Source organism: Camelina sativa, chromosome 17 (assembly GCF_030686135.1).
Source record: "Camelina sativa cultivar CO46 ecotype springtype chromosome 17, ASM3068613v1".
Taxonomy (NCBI): Eukaryota; Viridiplantae; Streptophyta; class Magnoliopsida; order Brassicales; family Brassicaceae; genus Camelina; species Camelina sativa.
The window spans coordinates 25,523,466-25,541,425 of record NC_141896.1 but is presented as its reverse complement, the minus strand read 5'-3'; the positions used below and the strand labels follow the sequence as shown (position 1 = coordinate 25,541,425).

General features: G+C 32.4%; 5 protein-coding genes across 5 annotated transcripts; all 5 read left to right on the top strand.

Annotated features, from left to right (window-relative positions):
• Nucleotides 1–469: 469 nt before the first annotated feature.
• Nucleotides 470–2,637, top strand: LOC147924321 (uncharacterized). Its single transcript, XM_087496719.1, has 2 exons — nt 470–2,444; nt 2,605–2,637. The coding sequence occupies exons 1-2, from the start codon at nt 549–551 to the stop codon at nt 2,635–2,637; spliced, it is 1,929 nt and encodes a 642-aa protein (XP_087352845.1). The 5' UTR covers nt 470–548.
• Nucleotides 2,638–4,740: 2,103 nt separating this feature from the next.
• LOC147924320 (uncharacterized) lies at nt 4,741–5,934 on the top strand. Its single transcript, XM_087496718.1, has one exon. It carries the CDS (start codon nt 4,741–4,743, stop codon nt 5,932–5,934), a length of 1,194 nt encoding a protein of 397 aa, XP_087352844.1.
• Nucleotides 5,935–7,511: 1,577 nt separating this feature from the next.
• LOC147924319 (uncharacterized) lies at nt 7,512–10,100 on the top strand. The gene is made up of 2 exons (XM_087496717.1): nt 7,512–9,907; nt 10,068–10,100. The coding sequence occupies exons 1-2, from the start codon at nt 8,012–8,014 to the stop codon at nt 10,098–10,100; spliced, it is 1,929 nt and encodes a 642-aa protein (XP_087352843.1). The 5' UTR covers nt 7,512–8,011.
• A 2,103-nt stretch (nt 10,101–12,203) lies between these two features.
• Nucleotides 12,204–13,397, top strand: LOC147924318 (uncharacterized). The gene has a single exon (XM_087494120.1). The coding sequence runs from the start codon at nt 12,204–12,206 to the stop codon at nt 13,395–13,397; it is 1,194 nt and encodes a 397-aa protein (XP_087350246.1).
• Nucleotides 13,398–14,196: 799 nt separating this feature from the next.
• Nucleotides 14,197–16,285, top strand: LOC147924317 (uncharacterized). Its single transcript, XM_087496716.1, has 2 exons — nt 14,197–16,092; nt 16,253–16,285. The coding sequence occupies exons 1-2, from the start codon at nt 14,197–14,199 to the stop codon at nt 16,283–16,285; spliced, it is 1,929 nt and encodes a 642-aa protein (XP_087352842.1).
• The last annotated feature ends 1,675 nt before the right edge of the window (nt 16,286–17,960 follow it).

The following is a 17,960-nucleotide window of genomic DNA, read 5'->3' as shown; positions in this document are numbered from 1 at the left end:
CACCAACCTCTACATATACACCTAAACAATTAAAATGGACAGAAATTACAATTCCTGATCAATGGAAAATTAATATTACTCAACCACCAAGAAATTTTGAACAAAGAACTATTACGAGTATAACAGAACAATATGATGGAAAAATATTATTAAACTTCGGTTCTTTCAGAGATCCACCATCATTAAAATTTAGTTCATTCCACCCACGTTCATCTTTCTCTGAGTACAGAACTGGCCAAGCTAGCACTGAATCAGAGGAAAGTGTAGAACAAATTTTAACAAAAAGCCAAGGGAAAAAACCTATTATTTTTCAAGCACCAATAGCTGAACCAGTTCGACAGTCAGAAGTGGGATCGTCTAACTTTCCTACTTCCCCAACAACTTCAGATTTTAAATCAATAAATGTTATCATAAAAACATTTACAATAGACAAAGATTACCTTAAAGAAGAATTCTTATCAGATAAAAACAAGGATAAAAGAAAATGGTACTTTCAAGCTTTTAATAAAGAAAAACTTACAACTTTTAGAGAAATATGGTATAACTACATGGAAAATATAGAAGTAAATATTCCATTTTTCACATGGTTTGAAACATATGCTTTAGAAAATAACATATGCTACCCATATAAAAATGAATCAATAAACACTAGTTCCACATTGTACCACACATGGGAAATGACTAACGGAGAAATACACAAATCAGTTCATCCACCTTTGAAAGACATCAAAATTCACACTCCCCAAAGACAAGTAATCGCTACACCTTTTAGAACCGGGGCAAACCGAGATGATAAAGATTCAATATATATGGCAGACATTAAGATAGTATATGAACAAAATAATTATCAAAGTCAAATATTACATACTATTTCACGACAAATAGATAATCTTGATAACAAACTAGAAAAGGACGAAAAAAACATAACAACAAACTCTCAGCCGTTATCTTCACCCTTTACTGCAATCTCACCACCTCTCTTCAAACCATTAACAAAATCCATTAAATTTCCTGAAAATGAAATTTTAAAATCAATTTCAACTAGACTGGATAGACTAGATAAAGCCAAGGGGATAAATAATATTGACGAAAACATTCGATCTGAAACCGATATAGAAATAAATAGAATAAAAAGAAACTTTCAACCATCCAAAAAACCATATTATCCAAGGCACTCACCACCCGACTTATTATTTGAAGAACATCATAAATTTCCCTCAACGAACTTTTACAACGGAGAAGGCATATATGAATGGAATATAGATGGTAGATCCGAATATGAAATGATGAATTTATTTCAAGAAATGGGGATGGCAACCCTATCCTATAAAGCTAAAGGAATGTCAGACCACCAAGCATGTGTCATGCTAATCTCGGGCTTCAATGGAGCCCTGAAATTTTGGTGGGATAATGCTTTAGGCGTAGAAACTCAAAATTCTATTCTAAACCATACTGAAACTAGAAGAGTAGAAGGAGAAGATGGTTTTTATGAAGAAGACCAAGTTCAAAATGCTGTAGAAGTATTACTCCACACCATGACCATGCACTTTGTAGGAAACCCTTCGGAAGAACTAACAAGTAAAAAACTTATTTTAACAAATCTTAGATGTCCAACACTAGGGGACTTTAAATGGTATAAAGATATATTTGTAACCAACATATTTCAAAGACACGACTGCAACCAACCCTTCTGGAAAGAACGGTTCATCGCAGGATTACCATCATTTTTCGCAGAACGATTAATTAATAAACTAAAAGATTATTCTGGAGGACAACCAATCCCATGGGATACCATAACCTATGGTCAATTGTTTGCCTTTATTAAAAAGGAAGGTCTACAAATATGTCAAGAACACAAAGATAAAAAGCAAAGTAACAAATTTAAATTTGCAGAAACTATGGGTTCATTTTGTGAACAATATGGTTACAATCGTCTCACTCCACCTTCTAGAGAAAGAAGAAAACTACGCAAACAAAATAAAACTTTTTATCCACAACCTTATAATAAAAGTAAAAGATTTACAAAGAAATTTTTTAACTCATACTATACAAAAAACAAAAATCCCAGAGAACCATCTAAAAAAGAAAGAATTATATGCTGGAACTGTAAACGGCCAGGACATAAATCTACAGATTGTAAAATGAAAAGAAAAATCAATGAAATATTTCACGATCAACAAGACATTAAAGAAAAATTAGAAAAATTACTTCTTTCAGAAACTGAAAATTCAGAAGAACTCAGTAGCGACCCTTCTCTAGACATAATAGAAGATGAAAGTGATACATCCTCTCAAAATTCTGAAAATATCTCAGATGGCATATGCAATTGTAAAACAATAAACGTAATTACAAAAGACATTGACAAACAATTTTTAATAGATATTATAGATAAAATAGATGATCACGAAACCAAAAAGGAATATTTATTAAAATTAAAAGATTTAGTGCAACGAGAAAATCAATTATTAACTCCACAACCTTTTAGTCTTAACAAAATAATAGAAAAATATCCCTCTCCAACACTTTTTAAACAAGTAACCACTGGTGAATTACAAGGAGAAGTTAAAAATTTAAAAACACAAATAAAAGAATTACAACAAATAGTTCACCAACATCAACTTCATCAATTGCAAGTAGACGCTAGATTAGCCCTTATAGAACCAAAAGTCCATGAATCTCCACCCACAACAATGGACAAACCCTCCACAAGCAACCCTGAAAACCATAAACAAACAAAAGAAGAAGAAGAATATATCCAGATAATAAACAAAATAAACTATCAAAAATGGTATACAAAAATCACAATACACATAGGGTATGATTTTAAACTAGAAACAATAGCACTTCTAGATACAGGAGCTGACTATAATTGTATTAGAGAAGGAATAGTTCCTACAAAATTCTATGAAAAAACATATGAAAAACTTAGTGGTGCAAACGGAAGTAGTTTGAAGGTCAACTACAAATTACCTAAAGCAAAAATCTGTAACAAAAATTATTGTTTTAAAACTCAATTTATCCTTGTAAAAAACTTAAGCCAAGAAGTTATACTAGGAACACCATTTTTTACACAAATTTATCCGTTTAAAGTTACAGAACTAGGGATTACCACAAAAATTGTAGGAGAGAAAATAATGTTTGAATTTCTATCCCCAATGAAAACAAAAGAAATCTTAGCCTTACAAAATTCAACAATAGAAAAATCTATAAATTTAATAGACGGGAAACAAAAACATATACAATATTTACAACAAGAAATAAAATACCAACATATAGAACAACAACTAAGTGATCCACAAGTGACAAATAAAATAAAAACTTTAGAAGTTGAACTACTACACCAAATATGTTCTGAACTCCCAAATGCCTTTTGGGAAAGAAAAAAACATATTGTTGAAATACCCTACGAAAAAGATTTTAACGAAAAAAATATTCCAACTAAAGCTAGACCTATTCAAATGAATCAAGAACTTTTAGAATATTGCAAAAAAGAAATACAAGAATTACTAGATAAGAACTTAATAAGAAAATCTAAATCTCCTTGGAGTTGTTCAGCATTTTATGTTAACAACCAAGCTGAAAAAGAAAGAGGAGTACCACGCTTAGTAATCAACTATAAACCCTTAAACAATGTAATACAATGGATAAGATACCCAATACCAAACAAAAGAGATCTATTAAAACGATTATATGACGCCTGTATATTCTCTAAATTTGACATGAAAAGTGGATTTTGGCAAATACAAATTGCCGAGAAGGATAAATATAAAACAGCATTCACAGTGCCTTTTGGGCATTACGAATGGAATGTTATGCCTTTCGGTTTAAAAAACGCACCATCCGAATTTCAAAATATAATGAACGAAATATTTAACCCTTACTCCACCTTCTCTATTGTATACATAGATGATGTGTTAATATATTCAAAATCCATCGACCAACACTTTAAACATCTATACACCTTTTTAAACATTGTTAAAAAGCATGGACTAGTAGTATCCGCAAAAAAGATGCAAATATTTCAAACAAAAATACGTTTTCTAGGCCACAACATATATCAAGGTACTATAACACCTATATCTAGATCTATAGAATTTGCAAATAAATTTCCAGATGAAATAAAAGAAAAATCACAATTACAAAGATTTTTAGGTTGCCTAAACTACATATCTGATTTTCTACCTAATCTACGAAAAACTATTCAACCATTGTTTCAAAGATTACAAAAGAACCCCATACCATGGTCAAGTCTGCATACTAGTCTAGTCCAGGATATCAAGAAAAAGGTTATAACACTACCATGTCTAGTCATCCCACACCCCAATGCATTCATGATAGTAGAGACAGATGCATCAGAAATAGGTTACGGGGGGATCCTTAAACAGAAAATGCCAGAGTCAACCCAAGAGTCTATAGTTCGTTTCCACTCAGGAGTATGGCTTGGACCACAAAAGAATTACTCTACAGTTAAAAAAGAAGTTTTATCTATAGTAAACTGTATTTCTAAATTTCAAGATGATTTAATAAACAAAAAGTTTTTACTACGTGTCGATTGCAAATCGGCGAAAGAGATTTTACAAAAGGATGTTAAAAACTTAGTCTCTAAACAAATATTTGCTAGATGGCAAGCTATTTTATCTGTTTTTGATTTTGATATACAATATATAAAAGGGGAAAATAATTCTTTACCTGATTTTCTAACAAGGGAGTACTTACAGGGAAAATCTCAGGATCACCAAAATGAGTGAAACACAAAAGAAACCAATGAGTGCATCAGACTACGTCAAGAATCAACCACATTTACAAGGAAAGCAATTAACCACTAGCAACCAATTCTCTGCCTTGGCGGAATTTCCTCCTTTATCCTACGCAAAAGCCGTCAACCCCCAGCCACAAAAAATATCCAATCCATCCTCCTCACAAAAAACCATAGATCAAAAATCGTCCTACTTCCTTAAACCACAACGCCAACACCTTATTACAACCTCATTTACCAAACCAATATCCCTTAAAGATCTAACCCAATATACCAACCGCATATTTTACGAAGAAAGTCAATACCTTACCGATAACCTTACCAAAAACCGCACATTCTACGAATTCATTCTCGTAGACACCAAATCAGTAGAAATAACCCACCATACCGACAAGAATGACCCAAACCTTATTTCCTACTCCACCTGCAAAATCCTCAAAGTATGCAATCCCCAAGATCTCGGATTCATAAACCTGCACACCGCAAAAGAATTCTCCATCCCGGGGTTCCATATTCCAAGATTTACCTACATAGATTACCAGAAGGCCTTTTTCCACACCCTTTACTTACGAACCTATGATCACTCCTGGTTCCTTTCCTTTGACTTTCATTGCCCCAAGACAATACCAGGATGGTTCTACGAATGGTGGTACTGGTTTGGCCCAACCGATGACATATATCCACCCCAAATACCCAAGGTTTCACTACCCTACTACACTAAACACGAAAAACACCAACTCATCGGCCCTTTACCAAAGATAGCCTTCCACATAGATATGGGAATACCCTGGATACTATCTTGGCACTACAACCTTCTACCCTTCTTACCAGAGATGCCATATTCACTAGTCCGCGAATTCAGAATCAAATGGTGGGACAAATATAACCTCGACCGCTGCTCTTTATCCAACTTGGAGAAATGGATCCAGACACATCAACAAATAAAGCAATCCATAGCTACAGTATCCCGAGCATTACCACCTATTCAAACAAAAAATTCGCCACACAAACCACCAAGTCCTACAGAATCAACAACTTCGTCCTCCGGATCCAAGAAAAGTAAAGGCAAAGAAAAACTCAAGAAACTCCTCGAGACAATAGCTATGCAAATATCCTCCTCAGACGACGAAGATGATATAACACAAGACAACAATACGCAAGACGACGATCCATTTTAAAAAAAAAAAAAAAAAAAAAAAAAAAAAAAAAAAAAAAAAAAAAAAAAAAAAACGTGAAAGTATCATGGTAGAGCTCTTTTATTATATCTTTAAGTTATGTGCTTGTAATATAAATACATATATATTCAGTATATAGTTTTGTAGAAGCTACCTCTTCCACCGACTCCATCAACACTCCAATTTTCAAGACAAGATGAAGACAAAAAGACAATTATGCAACAGCTCAACTATCAATACAAGACTTCAAGACCAAGAAATGAAGACTTCAGTATTATAACAAGACAAAGACTTCAATCAACAAAGGATTACTCATCTCTCGCAATGTCAAAAATAGGACACGTCGACAACAACTTACGCAACTTCACACAGCTTTGTATAAATAAGGAAGTGAGAGGAATAGGAGAGGGCAGAGTGTTTTTAGCGATCATTCACAAATTCCCTATACATCCTACTCTCCAATTTTCATAAGTTTGTTTTCAAAGTTTGTATCTTTACTCTTGTATTTTAACCAAGTTTAAATAAAGTAAGTTTAATCATCCCTCTTATCTATATTTTAAGTTAATTTGCTTATTTATACACTGGTTTTACTCTAGTTATATTACAATCTAGAAAAAATAATCTATATATTTTATCCTGGGTTTTGCTTATTTATACACTGGTTTTACTCTTGTCGGTATGGTGGGTTAAAAACCAACCTACCAGAACCTTGTCGGGAGCGTTGATAGCGTAGGTGTTCCAGGCCGTAAGACCAGAAGGCAGTGAGTCCGTTGGTAAGCCCATGCGTCTTTCGTCATCGATAAGAGTGGTTAGTTTGCATTTTTAGCATTAGATTAAGTATAATTTAAACATGGCATCTACGGTTAGGAAGTTGTTTAAGTCTAAGCATGCATCATCTTCTACATCTCAAAAAACAATTAATTCAAGAGAAATTATGTCAAAAATCACAACCTTTAATCAAGAAATATCAAAAGATCAACTACCGCATGTTAATCCACAAAATATATATCAAATAGGAACTTTTGATTTTAGAACTGCATATTCAATTAAAGAACATGAACAAACTTTATCATTACAAAATGAATTTGAAGAAATTAAACTACTTTCTTCTATGGCTTTAGAAAACTATAAAAGAAAAAACTTTAATTATATTCATTTTGGCCTAATACAATTAGCAATCAAACCTTTATCTAGAACAGGGATTGATTCCCCAATACTCATGTTATTAAGAGATAAAACACTTTTAAAATTTGAAGACTCCTTATTAGGGGCAGTACAATCAAATTTATGCAACGGAGCTATATATTTTAATTGTGCACCAAATTTTCAAGTAAGCTTACATGACCCTACAATATTTAATACTTTAGTTTTAAACGTACACTTGCCTGAAATTAAATTTCAGCAAGAAAGACATGGCTATTTGTTGTTGTATCGTATTTACTTTAAGCAATCTACATCTGAGTTCAACCCACGATGTTTATTGCAAGATGATAAAGGCGAAACAACAATATTGGCTGCACATGGTAAAGACACACCAACCTCTACATATACACCTAAACAATTAAAATGGACAGAAATTACAATTCCTGATCAATGGAAAATTAATATTACTCAACCACCAAGAAATTTTGAACAAAGAACTATTACGAGTATAACAGAACAATATGATGGAAAAATATTATTAAACTTCGGTTCTTTCAGAGATCCACCATCATTAAAATTTAGTTCATTCCACCCACGTTCATCTTTCTCTGAGTACAGAACTGGCCAAGCTAGCACTGAATCAGAGGAAAGTGTAGAACAAATTTTAACAAAAAGCCAAGGGAAAAAACCTATTATTTTTCAAGCACCAATAGCTGAACCAGTTCAACAGTCAGAAGTGGGATCGTCTAACTTTCCTACTTCCCCAACAACTTCAGATTTTAAATCAATAAATGTTATCATAAAAACATTTACAATAGACAAAGATTACCTTAAAGAAGAATTCTTATCAGATAAAAACAAGGATAAAAGAAAATGGTACTTTCAAGCTTTTAATAAAGAAAAACTTACAACTTTTAGAGAAATATGGTATAACTACATGGAAAATATAGAAGTAAATATTCCATTTTTCACATGGTTTGAAACATATGCTTTAGAAAATAACATATGCTACCCATATAAAAATGAATCAATAAACACTAGTTCCACATTGTACCACACATGGGAAATGACTAACGGAGAAATACACAAATCAGTTCATCCACCTTTGAAAGACATCAAAATTCACACTCCCCAAAGACAAGTAATCGCTACACCTTTTAGAACCGGGGCAAACCGAGATGATAAAGATTCAATATATATGGCAGACATTAAGATAGTATATGAACAAAATAATTATCAAAGTCAAATATTACATACTATTTCACGACAAATAGATAATCTTGATAACAAACTAGAAAAGGACGAAAAAAACATAACAACAAACTCTCAGCCGTTATCTTCACCCTTTACTGCAATCTCACCACCTCTCTTCAAACCATTAACAAAATCCATTAAATTTCCTGAAAATGAAATTTTAAAATCAATTTCAACTAGACTGGATAGACTAGATAAAGCCAAGGGGATAAATAATATTGACGAAAACATTCGATCTGAAACCGATATAGAAATAAATAGAATAAAAAGAAACTTTCAACCATCCAAAAAACCATATTATCCAAGGCACTCACCACCCGACTTATTATTTGAAGAACATCATAAATTTCCCTCAACGAACTTTTACAACGGAGAAGGCATATATGAATGGAATATAGATGGTAGATCCGAATATGAAATGATGAATTTATTTCAAGAAATGGGGATGGCAACCCTATCCTATAAAGCTAAAGGAATGTCAGACCACCAAGCATGTGTCATGCTAATCTCGGGCTTCAATGGAGCCCTGAAATTTTGGTGGGATAATGCTTTAGGCGTAGAAACTCAAAATTCTATTCTAAACCATACTGAAACTAGAAGAGTAGAAGGAGAAGATGGTTTTTATGAAGAAGACCAAGTTCAAAATGCTGTAGAAGTATTACTCCACACCATGACCATGCACTTTGTAGGAAACCCTTCGGAAGAACTAACAAGTAAAAAACTTATTTTAACAAATCTTAGATGTCCAACACTAGGGGACTTTAAATGGTATAAAGATATATTTGTAACCAACATATTTCAAAGACACGACTGCAACCAACCCTTCTGGAAAGAACGGTTCATCGCAGGATTACCATCATTTTTCGCAGAACGATTAATTAATAAACTAAAAGATTATTCTGGAGGACAACCAATCCCATGGGATACCATAACCTATGGTCAATTGTTTGCCTTTATTAAAAAGGAAGGTCTACAAATATGTCAAGAACACAAAGATAAAAAGCAAAGTAACAAATTTAAATTTGCAGAAACTATGGGTTCATTTTGTGAACAATATGGTTACAATCGTCTCACTCCACCTTCTAGAGAAAGAAGAAAACTACGCAAACAAAATAAAACTTTTTATCCACAACCTTATAATAAAAGTAAAAGATTTACAAAGAAATTTTTTAACTCATACTATACAAAAAACAAAAATCCCAGAGAACCATCTAAAAAAGAAAGAATTATATGCTGGAACTGTAAACGGCCAGGACATAAATCTACAGATTGTAAAATGAAAAGAAAAATCAATGAAATATTTCACGATCAACAAGACATTAAAGAAAAATTAGAAAAATTACTTCTTTCAGAAACTGAAAATTCAGAAGAACTCAGTAGCGACCCTTCTCTAGACATAATAGAAGATGAAAGTGATACATCCTCTCAAAATTCTGAAAATATCTCAGATGGCATATGCAATTGTAAAACAATAAACGTAATTACAAAAGACATTGACAAACAATTTTTAATAGATATTATAGATAAAATAGATGATCACGAAACCAAAAAGGAATATTTATTAAAATTAAAAGATTTAGTGCAACGAGAAAATCAATTATTAACTCCACAACCTTTTAGTCTTAACAAAATAATAGAAAAATATCCCTCTCCAACACTTTTTAAACAAGTAACCACTGGTGAATTACAAGGAGAAGTTAAAAATTTAAAAACACAAATAAAAGAATTACAACAAATAGTTCACCAACATCAACTTCATCAATTGCAAGTAGACGCTAGATTAGCCCTTATAGAACCAAAAGTCCATGAATCTCCACCCACAACAATGGACAAACCCTCCACAAGCAACCCTGAAAACCATAAACAAACAAAAGAAGAAGAAGAATATATCCAGATAATAAACAAAATAAACTATCAAAAATGGTATACAAAAATCACAATACACATAGGGTATGATTTTAAACTAGAAACAATAGCACTTCTAGATACAGGAGCTGACTATAATTGTATTAGAGAAGGAATAGTTCCTACAAAATTCTATGAAAAAACATATGAAAAACTTAGTGGTGCAAACGGAAGTAGTTTGAAGGTCAACTACAAATTACCTAAAGCAAAAATCTGTAACAAAAATTATTGTTTTAAAACTCAATTTATCCTTGTAAAAAACTTAAGCCAAGAAGTTATACTAGGAACACCATTTTTTACACAAATTTATCCGTTTAAAGTTACAGAACTAGGGATTACCACAAAAATTGTAGGAGAGAAAATAATGTTTGAATTTCTATCCCCAATGAAAACAAAAGAAATCTTAGCCTTACAAAATTCAACAATAGAAAAATCTATAAATTTAATAGACGGGAAACAAAAACATATACAATATTTACAACAAGAAATAAAATACCAACATATAGAACAACAACTAAGTGATCCACAAGTGACAAATAAAATAAAAACTTTAGAAGTTGAACTACTACACCAAATATGTTCTGAACTCCCAAATGCCTTTTGGGAAAGAAAAAAACATATTGTTGAAATACCCTACGAAAAAGATTTTAACGAAAAAAATATTCCAACTAAAGCTAGACCTATTCAAATGAATCAAGAACTTTTAGAATATTGCAAAAAAGAAATACAAGAATTACTAGATAAGAACTTAATAAGAAAATCTAAATCTCCTTGGAGTTGTTCAGCATTTTATGTTAACAACCAAGCTGAAAAAGAAAGAGGAGTACCACGCTTAGTAATCAACTATAAACTCTTAAACAATGTAATACAATGGATAAGATACCCAATACCAAACAAAAGAGATCTATTAAAACGATTATATGACGCCTGTATATTCTCTAAATTTGACATGAAAAGTGGATTTTGGCAAATACAAATTGCCGAGAAGGATAAATATAAAACAGCATTCACAGTGCCTTTTGGGCATTACGAATGGAATGTTATGCCTTTCGGTTTAAAAAACGCACCATCCGAATTTCAAAATATAATGAACGAAATATTTAACCCTTACTCCACCTTCTCTATTGTATACATAGATGATGTGTTAATATATTCAAAATCCATCGACCAACACTTTAAACATCTATACACCTTTTTAAACATTGTTAAAAAGCATGGACTAGTAGTATCCGCAAAAAAGATGCAAATATTTCAAACAAAAATACGTTTTCTAGGCCACAACATATATCAAGGTACTATAACACCTATATCTAGATCTATAGAATTTGCAAATAAATTTCCAGATGAAATAAAAGAAAAATCACAATTACAAAGATTTTTAGGTTGCCTAAACTACATATCTGATTTTCTACCTAATCTACGAAAAACTATTCAACCATTGTTTCAAAGATTACAAAAGAACCCCATACCATGGTCAAGTCTGCATACTAGTCTAGTCCAGGATATCAAGAAAAAGGTTATAACACTACCATGTCTAGTCATCCCACACCCCAATGCATTCATGATAGTAGAGACAGATGCATCAGAAATAGGTTACGGGGGGATCCTTAAACAGAAAATGCCAGAGTCAACCCAAGAGTCTATAGTTCGTTTCCACTCAGGAGTATGGCTTGGACCACAAAAGAATTACTCTACAGTTAAAAAAGAAGTTTTATCTATAGTAAACTGTATTTCTAAATTTCAAGATGATTTAATAAACAAAAAGTTTTTACTACGTGTCGATTGCAAATCGGCGAAAGAGATTTTACAAAAGGATGTTAAAAACTTAGTCTCTAAACAAATATTTGCTAGATGGCAAGCTATTTTATCTGTTTTTGATTTTGATATACAATATATAAAAGGGGAAAATAATTCTTTACCTGATTTTCTAACAAGGGAGTACTTACAGGGAAAATCTCAGGATCACCAAAATGAGTGAAACACAAAAGAAACCAATGAGTGCATCAGACTACGTCAAGAATCAACCACATTTACAAGGAAAGCAATTAACCACTAGCAACCAATTCTCTGCCTTGGCGGAATTTCCTCCTTTATCCTACGCAAAAGCCGTCAACCCCCAGCCACAAAAAATATCCAATCCATCCTCCTCACAAAAAACCATAGATCAAAAATCGTCCTACTTCCTTAAACCACAACGCCAACACCTTATTACAACCTCATTTACCAAACCAATATCCCTTAAAGATCTAACCCAATATACCAACCGCATATTTTACGAAGAAAGTCAATACCTTACCGATAACCTTACCAAAAACCGCACATTCTACGAATTCATTCTCGTAGACACCAAATCAGTAGAAATAACCCACCATACCGACAAGAATGACCCAAACCTTATTTCCTACTCCACCTGCAAAATCCTCAAAGTATGCAATCCCCAAGATCTCGGATTCATAAACCTGCACACCGCAAAAGAATTCTCCATCCCGGGGTTCCATATTCCAAGATTTACCTACATAGATTACCAGAAGGCCTTTTTCCACACCCTTTACTTACGAACCTATGATCACTCCTGGTTCCTTTCCTTTGACTTTCATTGCCCCAAGACAATACCAGGATGGTTCTACGAATGGTGGTACTGGTTTGGCCCAACCGATGACATATATCCACCCCAAATACCCAAGGTTTCACTACCCTACTACACTAAACACGAAAAACACCAACTCATCGGCCCTTTACCAAAGATAGCCTTCCACATAGATATGGGAATACCCTGGATACTATCTTGGCACTACAACCTTCTACCCTTCTTACCAGAGATGCCATATTCACTAGTCCGCGAATTCAGAATCAAATGGTGGGACAAATATAACCTCGACCGCTGCTCTTTATCCAACTTGGAGAAATGGATCCAGACACATCAACAAATAAAGCAATCCATAGCTACAGTATCCCGAGCATTACCACCTATTCAAACAAAAAATTCGCCACACAAACCACCAAGTCCTACAGAATCAACAACTTCGTCCTCCGGATCCAAGAAAAGTAAAGGCAAAGAAAAACTCAAGAAACTCCTCGAGACAATAGCTATGCAAATATCCTCCTCAGACGACGAAGATGATATAACACAAGACAACAATACGCAAGACGACGATCCATTCTAAAAAAAAAAAAAAAAAAAAAAAAAAAAAAAAAAAAAAAAAAAAAAAAAAAAAACGTGAAAGTATCATGGTAGAGCTCTTTTATTATATCTTTAAGTTATGTGCTTGTAATATAAATACATATGTATTCAGTATATAGTTTTGTAGAAGCTACCTCTTCCACCGACTCCATCAACACTCCAATTTTCAAGACAAGATGAAGACAAAAAGACAATTATGCAACAGCTCAACTATCAATACAAGACTTCAAGACCAAGAAATGAAGACTTCAGTATTATAACAAGACAAAGACTTCAATCAACAAAGGATTACTCATCTCTCGCAATGTCAAAAATAGGACACGTCGACAACAACTTACGCAACTTCACACAGCTTTGTATAAATAAGGAAGTGAGAGGAATAGGAGAGGGCAGAGTGTTTTTAGCGATCATTCACAAATTCCCTATACATCCTACTCTCCAATTTTCATAAGTTTGTTTTCAAAGTTTGTATCTTTACTCTTGTATTTTAACCAAGTTTAAATAAAGTAAGTTTAATCATCCCTCTTATCTATATTTTAAGTTAATTTGCTTATTTATACACTGGTTTTACTCTAGTTATATTACAATCTAGAAAAAATAATCTATATATTTTATCCTGGGTTTTGTTAAAGAACGTATGGTATCAGAGCCAAAAGAATTTCGGCTTATAGTATGATATATGTTTTTCTTTCACGGCTTTTGCGTAGGATAAAAGAAAATGGTACTTTCAAGCTTTTAATAAAGAAAAACTTACAACTTTTAGAGAAATATGGTATAACTACATGGAAAATATAGAAGTAAATATTCCATTTTTCACATGGTTTGAAACATATGCTTTAGAAAATAACATATGCTACCCATATAAAAATGAATCAATAAACACTAGTTCCACATTGTACCACACATGGGAAATGACTAACGGAGAAATACACAAATCAGTTCATCCACCTTTGAAAGACATCAAAATTCACACTCCCCAAAGACAAGTAATCGCTACACCTTTTAGAACCGGGGCAAACCGAGATGATAAAGATTCAATATATATGGCAGACATTAAGATAGTATATGAACAAAATAATTATCAAAGTCAAATATTACATACTATTTCACGACAAATAGATAATCTTGATAACAAACTAGAAAAGGACGAAAAAAACATAACAACAAACTCTCAGCCGTTATCTTCACCCTTTACTGCAATCTCACCACCTCTCTTCAAACCATTAACAAAATCCATTAAATTTCCTGAAAATGAAATTTTAAAATCAATTTCAACTAGACTGGATAGACTAGATAAAGCCAAGGGGATAAATAATATTGACGAAAACATTCGATCTGAAACCGATATAGAAATAAATAGAATAAAAAGAAACTTTCAACCATCCAAAAAACCATATTATCCAAGGCACTCACCACCCGACTTATTATTTGAAGAACATCATAAATTTCCCTCAACGAACTTTTACAACGGAGAAGGCATATATGAATGGAATATAGATGGTAGATCCGAATATGAAATGATGAATTTATTTCAAGAAATGGGGATGGCAACCCTATCCTATAAAGCTAAAGGAATGTCAGACCACCAAGCATGTGTCATGCTAATCTCGGGCTTCAATGGAGCCCTGAAATTTTGGTGGGATAATGCTTTAGGCGTAGAAACTCAAAATTCTATTCTAAACCATACTGAAACTAGAAGAGTAGAAGGAGAAGATGGTTTTTATGAAGAAGACCAAGTTCAAAATGCTGTAGAAGTATTACTCCACACCATGACCATGCACTTTGTAGGAAACCCTTCGGAAGAACTAACAAGTAAAAAACTTATTTTAACAAATCTTAGATGTCCAACACTAGGGGACTTTAAATGGTATAAAGATATATTTGTAACCAACATATTTCAAAGACACGACTGCAACCAACCCTTCTGGAAAGAACGGTTCATCGCAGGATTACCATCATTTTTCGCAGAACGATTAATTAATAAACTAAAAGATTATTCTGGAGGACAACCAATCCCATGGGATACCATAACCTATGGTCAATTGTTTGCCTTTATTAAAAAGGAAGGTCTACAAATATGTCAAGAACACAAAGATAAAAAGCAAAGTAACAAATTTAAATTTGCAGAAACTATGGGTTCATTTTGTGAACAATATGGTTACAATCGTCTCACTCCACCTTCTAGAGAAAGAAGAAAACTACGCAAACAAAATAAAACTTTTTATCCACAACCTTATAATAAAAGTAAAAGATTTACAAAGAAATTTTTTAACTCATACTATACAAAAAACAAAAATCCCAGAGAACCATCTAAAAAAGAAAGAATTATATGCTGGAACTGTAAACGGCCAGGACATAAATCTACAGATTGTAAAATGAAAAGAAAAATCAATGAAATATTTCACGATCAACAAGACATTAAAGAAAAATTAGAAAAATTACTTCTTTCAGAAACTGAAAATTCAGAAGAACTCAGTAGCGACCCTTCTCTAGACATAATAGAAGATGAAAGTGATACATCCTCTCAAAATTCTGAAAATATCTCAGATGGCATATGCAATTGTAAAACAATAAACGTAATTACAAAAGACATTGACAAACAATTTTTAATAGATATTATAGATAAAATAGATGATCACGAAACCAAAAAGGAATATTTATTAAAATTAAAAGATTTAGTGCAACGAGAAAATCAATTATTAACTCCACAACCTTTTAGTCTTAACAAAATAATAGAAAAATATCCCTCTCCAACACTTTTTAAACAAGTAACCACTGGTGAATTACAAGGAGAAGTTAAAAATTTAAAAACACAAATAAAAGAATTACAACAAATAGTTCACCAACATCAACTTCATCAATTGCAAGTAGACGCTAGATTAGCCCTTATAGAACCAAAAGTCCATGAATCTCCACCCACAACAATGGACAAACCCTCCACAAGCAACCCTGAAAACCATAAACAAACAAAAGAAGAAGAAGAATATATCCAGATAATAAACAAAATAAACTATCAAAAATGGTATACAAAAATCACAATACACATAGGGTATGATTTTAAACTAGAAACAATAGCACTTCTAGATACAGGAGCTGACTATAATTGTATTAGAGAAGGAATAGTTCCTACAAAATTCTATGAAAAAACATATGAAAAACTTAGTGGTGCAAACGGAAGTAGTTTGAAGGTCAACTACAAATTACCTAAAGCAAAAATCTGTAACAAAAATTATTGTTTTAAAACTCAATTTATCCTTGTAAAAAACTTAAGCCAAGAAGTTATACTAGGAACACCATTTTTTACACAAATTTATCCGTTTAAAGTTACAGAACTAGGGATTACCACAAAAATTGTAGGAGAGAAAATAATGTTTGAATTTCTATCCCCAATGAAAACAAAAGAAATCTTAGCCTTACAAAATTCAACAATAGAAAAATCTATAAATTTAATAGACGGGAAACAAAAACATATACAATATTTACAACAAGAAATAAAATACCAACATATAGAACAACAACTAAGTGATCCACAAGTGACAAATAAAATAAAAACTTTAGAAGTTGAACTACTACACCAAATATGTTCTGAACTCCCAAATGCCTTTTGGGAAAGAAAAAAACATATTGTTGAAATACCCTACGAAAAAGATTTTAACGAAAAAAATATTCCAACTAAAGCTAGACCTATTCAAATGAATCAAGAACTTTTAGAATATTGCAAAAAAGAAATACAAGAATTACTAGATAAGAACTTAATAAGAAAATCTAAATCTCCTTGGAGTTGTTCAGCATTTTATGTTAACAACCAAGCTGAAAAAGAAAGAGGAGTACCACGCTTAGTAATCAACTATAAACCCTTAAACAATGTAATACAATGGATAAGATACCCAATACCAAACAAAAGAGATCTATTAAAACGATTATATGACGCCTGTATATTCTCTAAATTTGACATGAAAAGTGGATTTTGGCAAATACAAATTGCCGAGAAGGATAAATATAAAACAGCATTCACAGTGCCTTTTGGGCATTACGAATGGAATGTTATGCCTTTCGGTTTAAAAAACGCACCATCCGAATTTCAAAATATAATGAACGAAATATTTAACCCTTACTCCACCTTCTCTATTGTATACATAGATGATGTGTTAATATATTCAAAATCCATCGACCAACACTTTAAACATCTATACACCTTTTTAAACATTGTTAAAAAGCATGGACTAGTAGTATCCGCAAAAAAGATGCAAATATTTCAAACAAAAATACGTTTTCTAGGCCACAACATATATCAAGGTACTATAACACCTATATCTAGATCTATAGAATTTGCAAATAAATTTCCAGATGAAATAAAAGAAAAATCACAATTACAAAGATTTTTAGGTTGCCTAAACTACATATCTGATTTTCTACCTAATCTACGAAAAACTATTCAACCATTGTTTCAAGGATTACAAAAGAACCCCATACCATGGTCAAGTCTGCATACTAGTCTAGTCCAGGATATCAAGAAAAAGGTTATAACACTACCATGTCTAGTCAT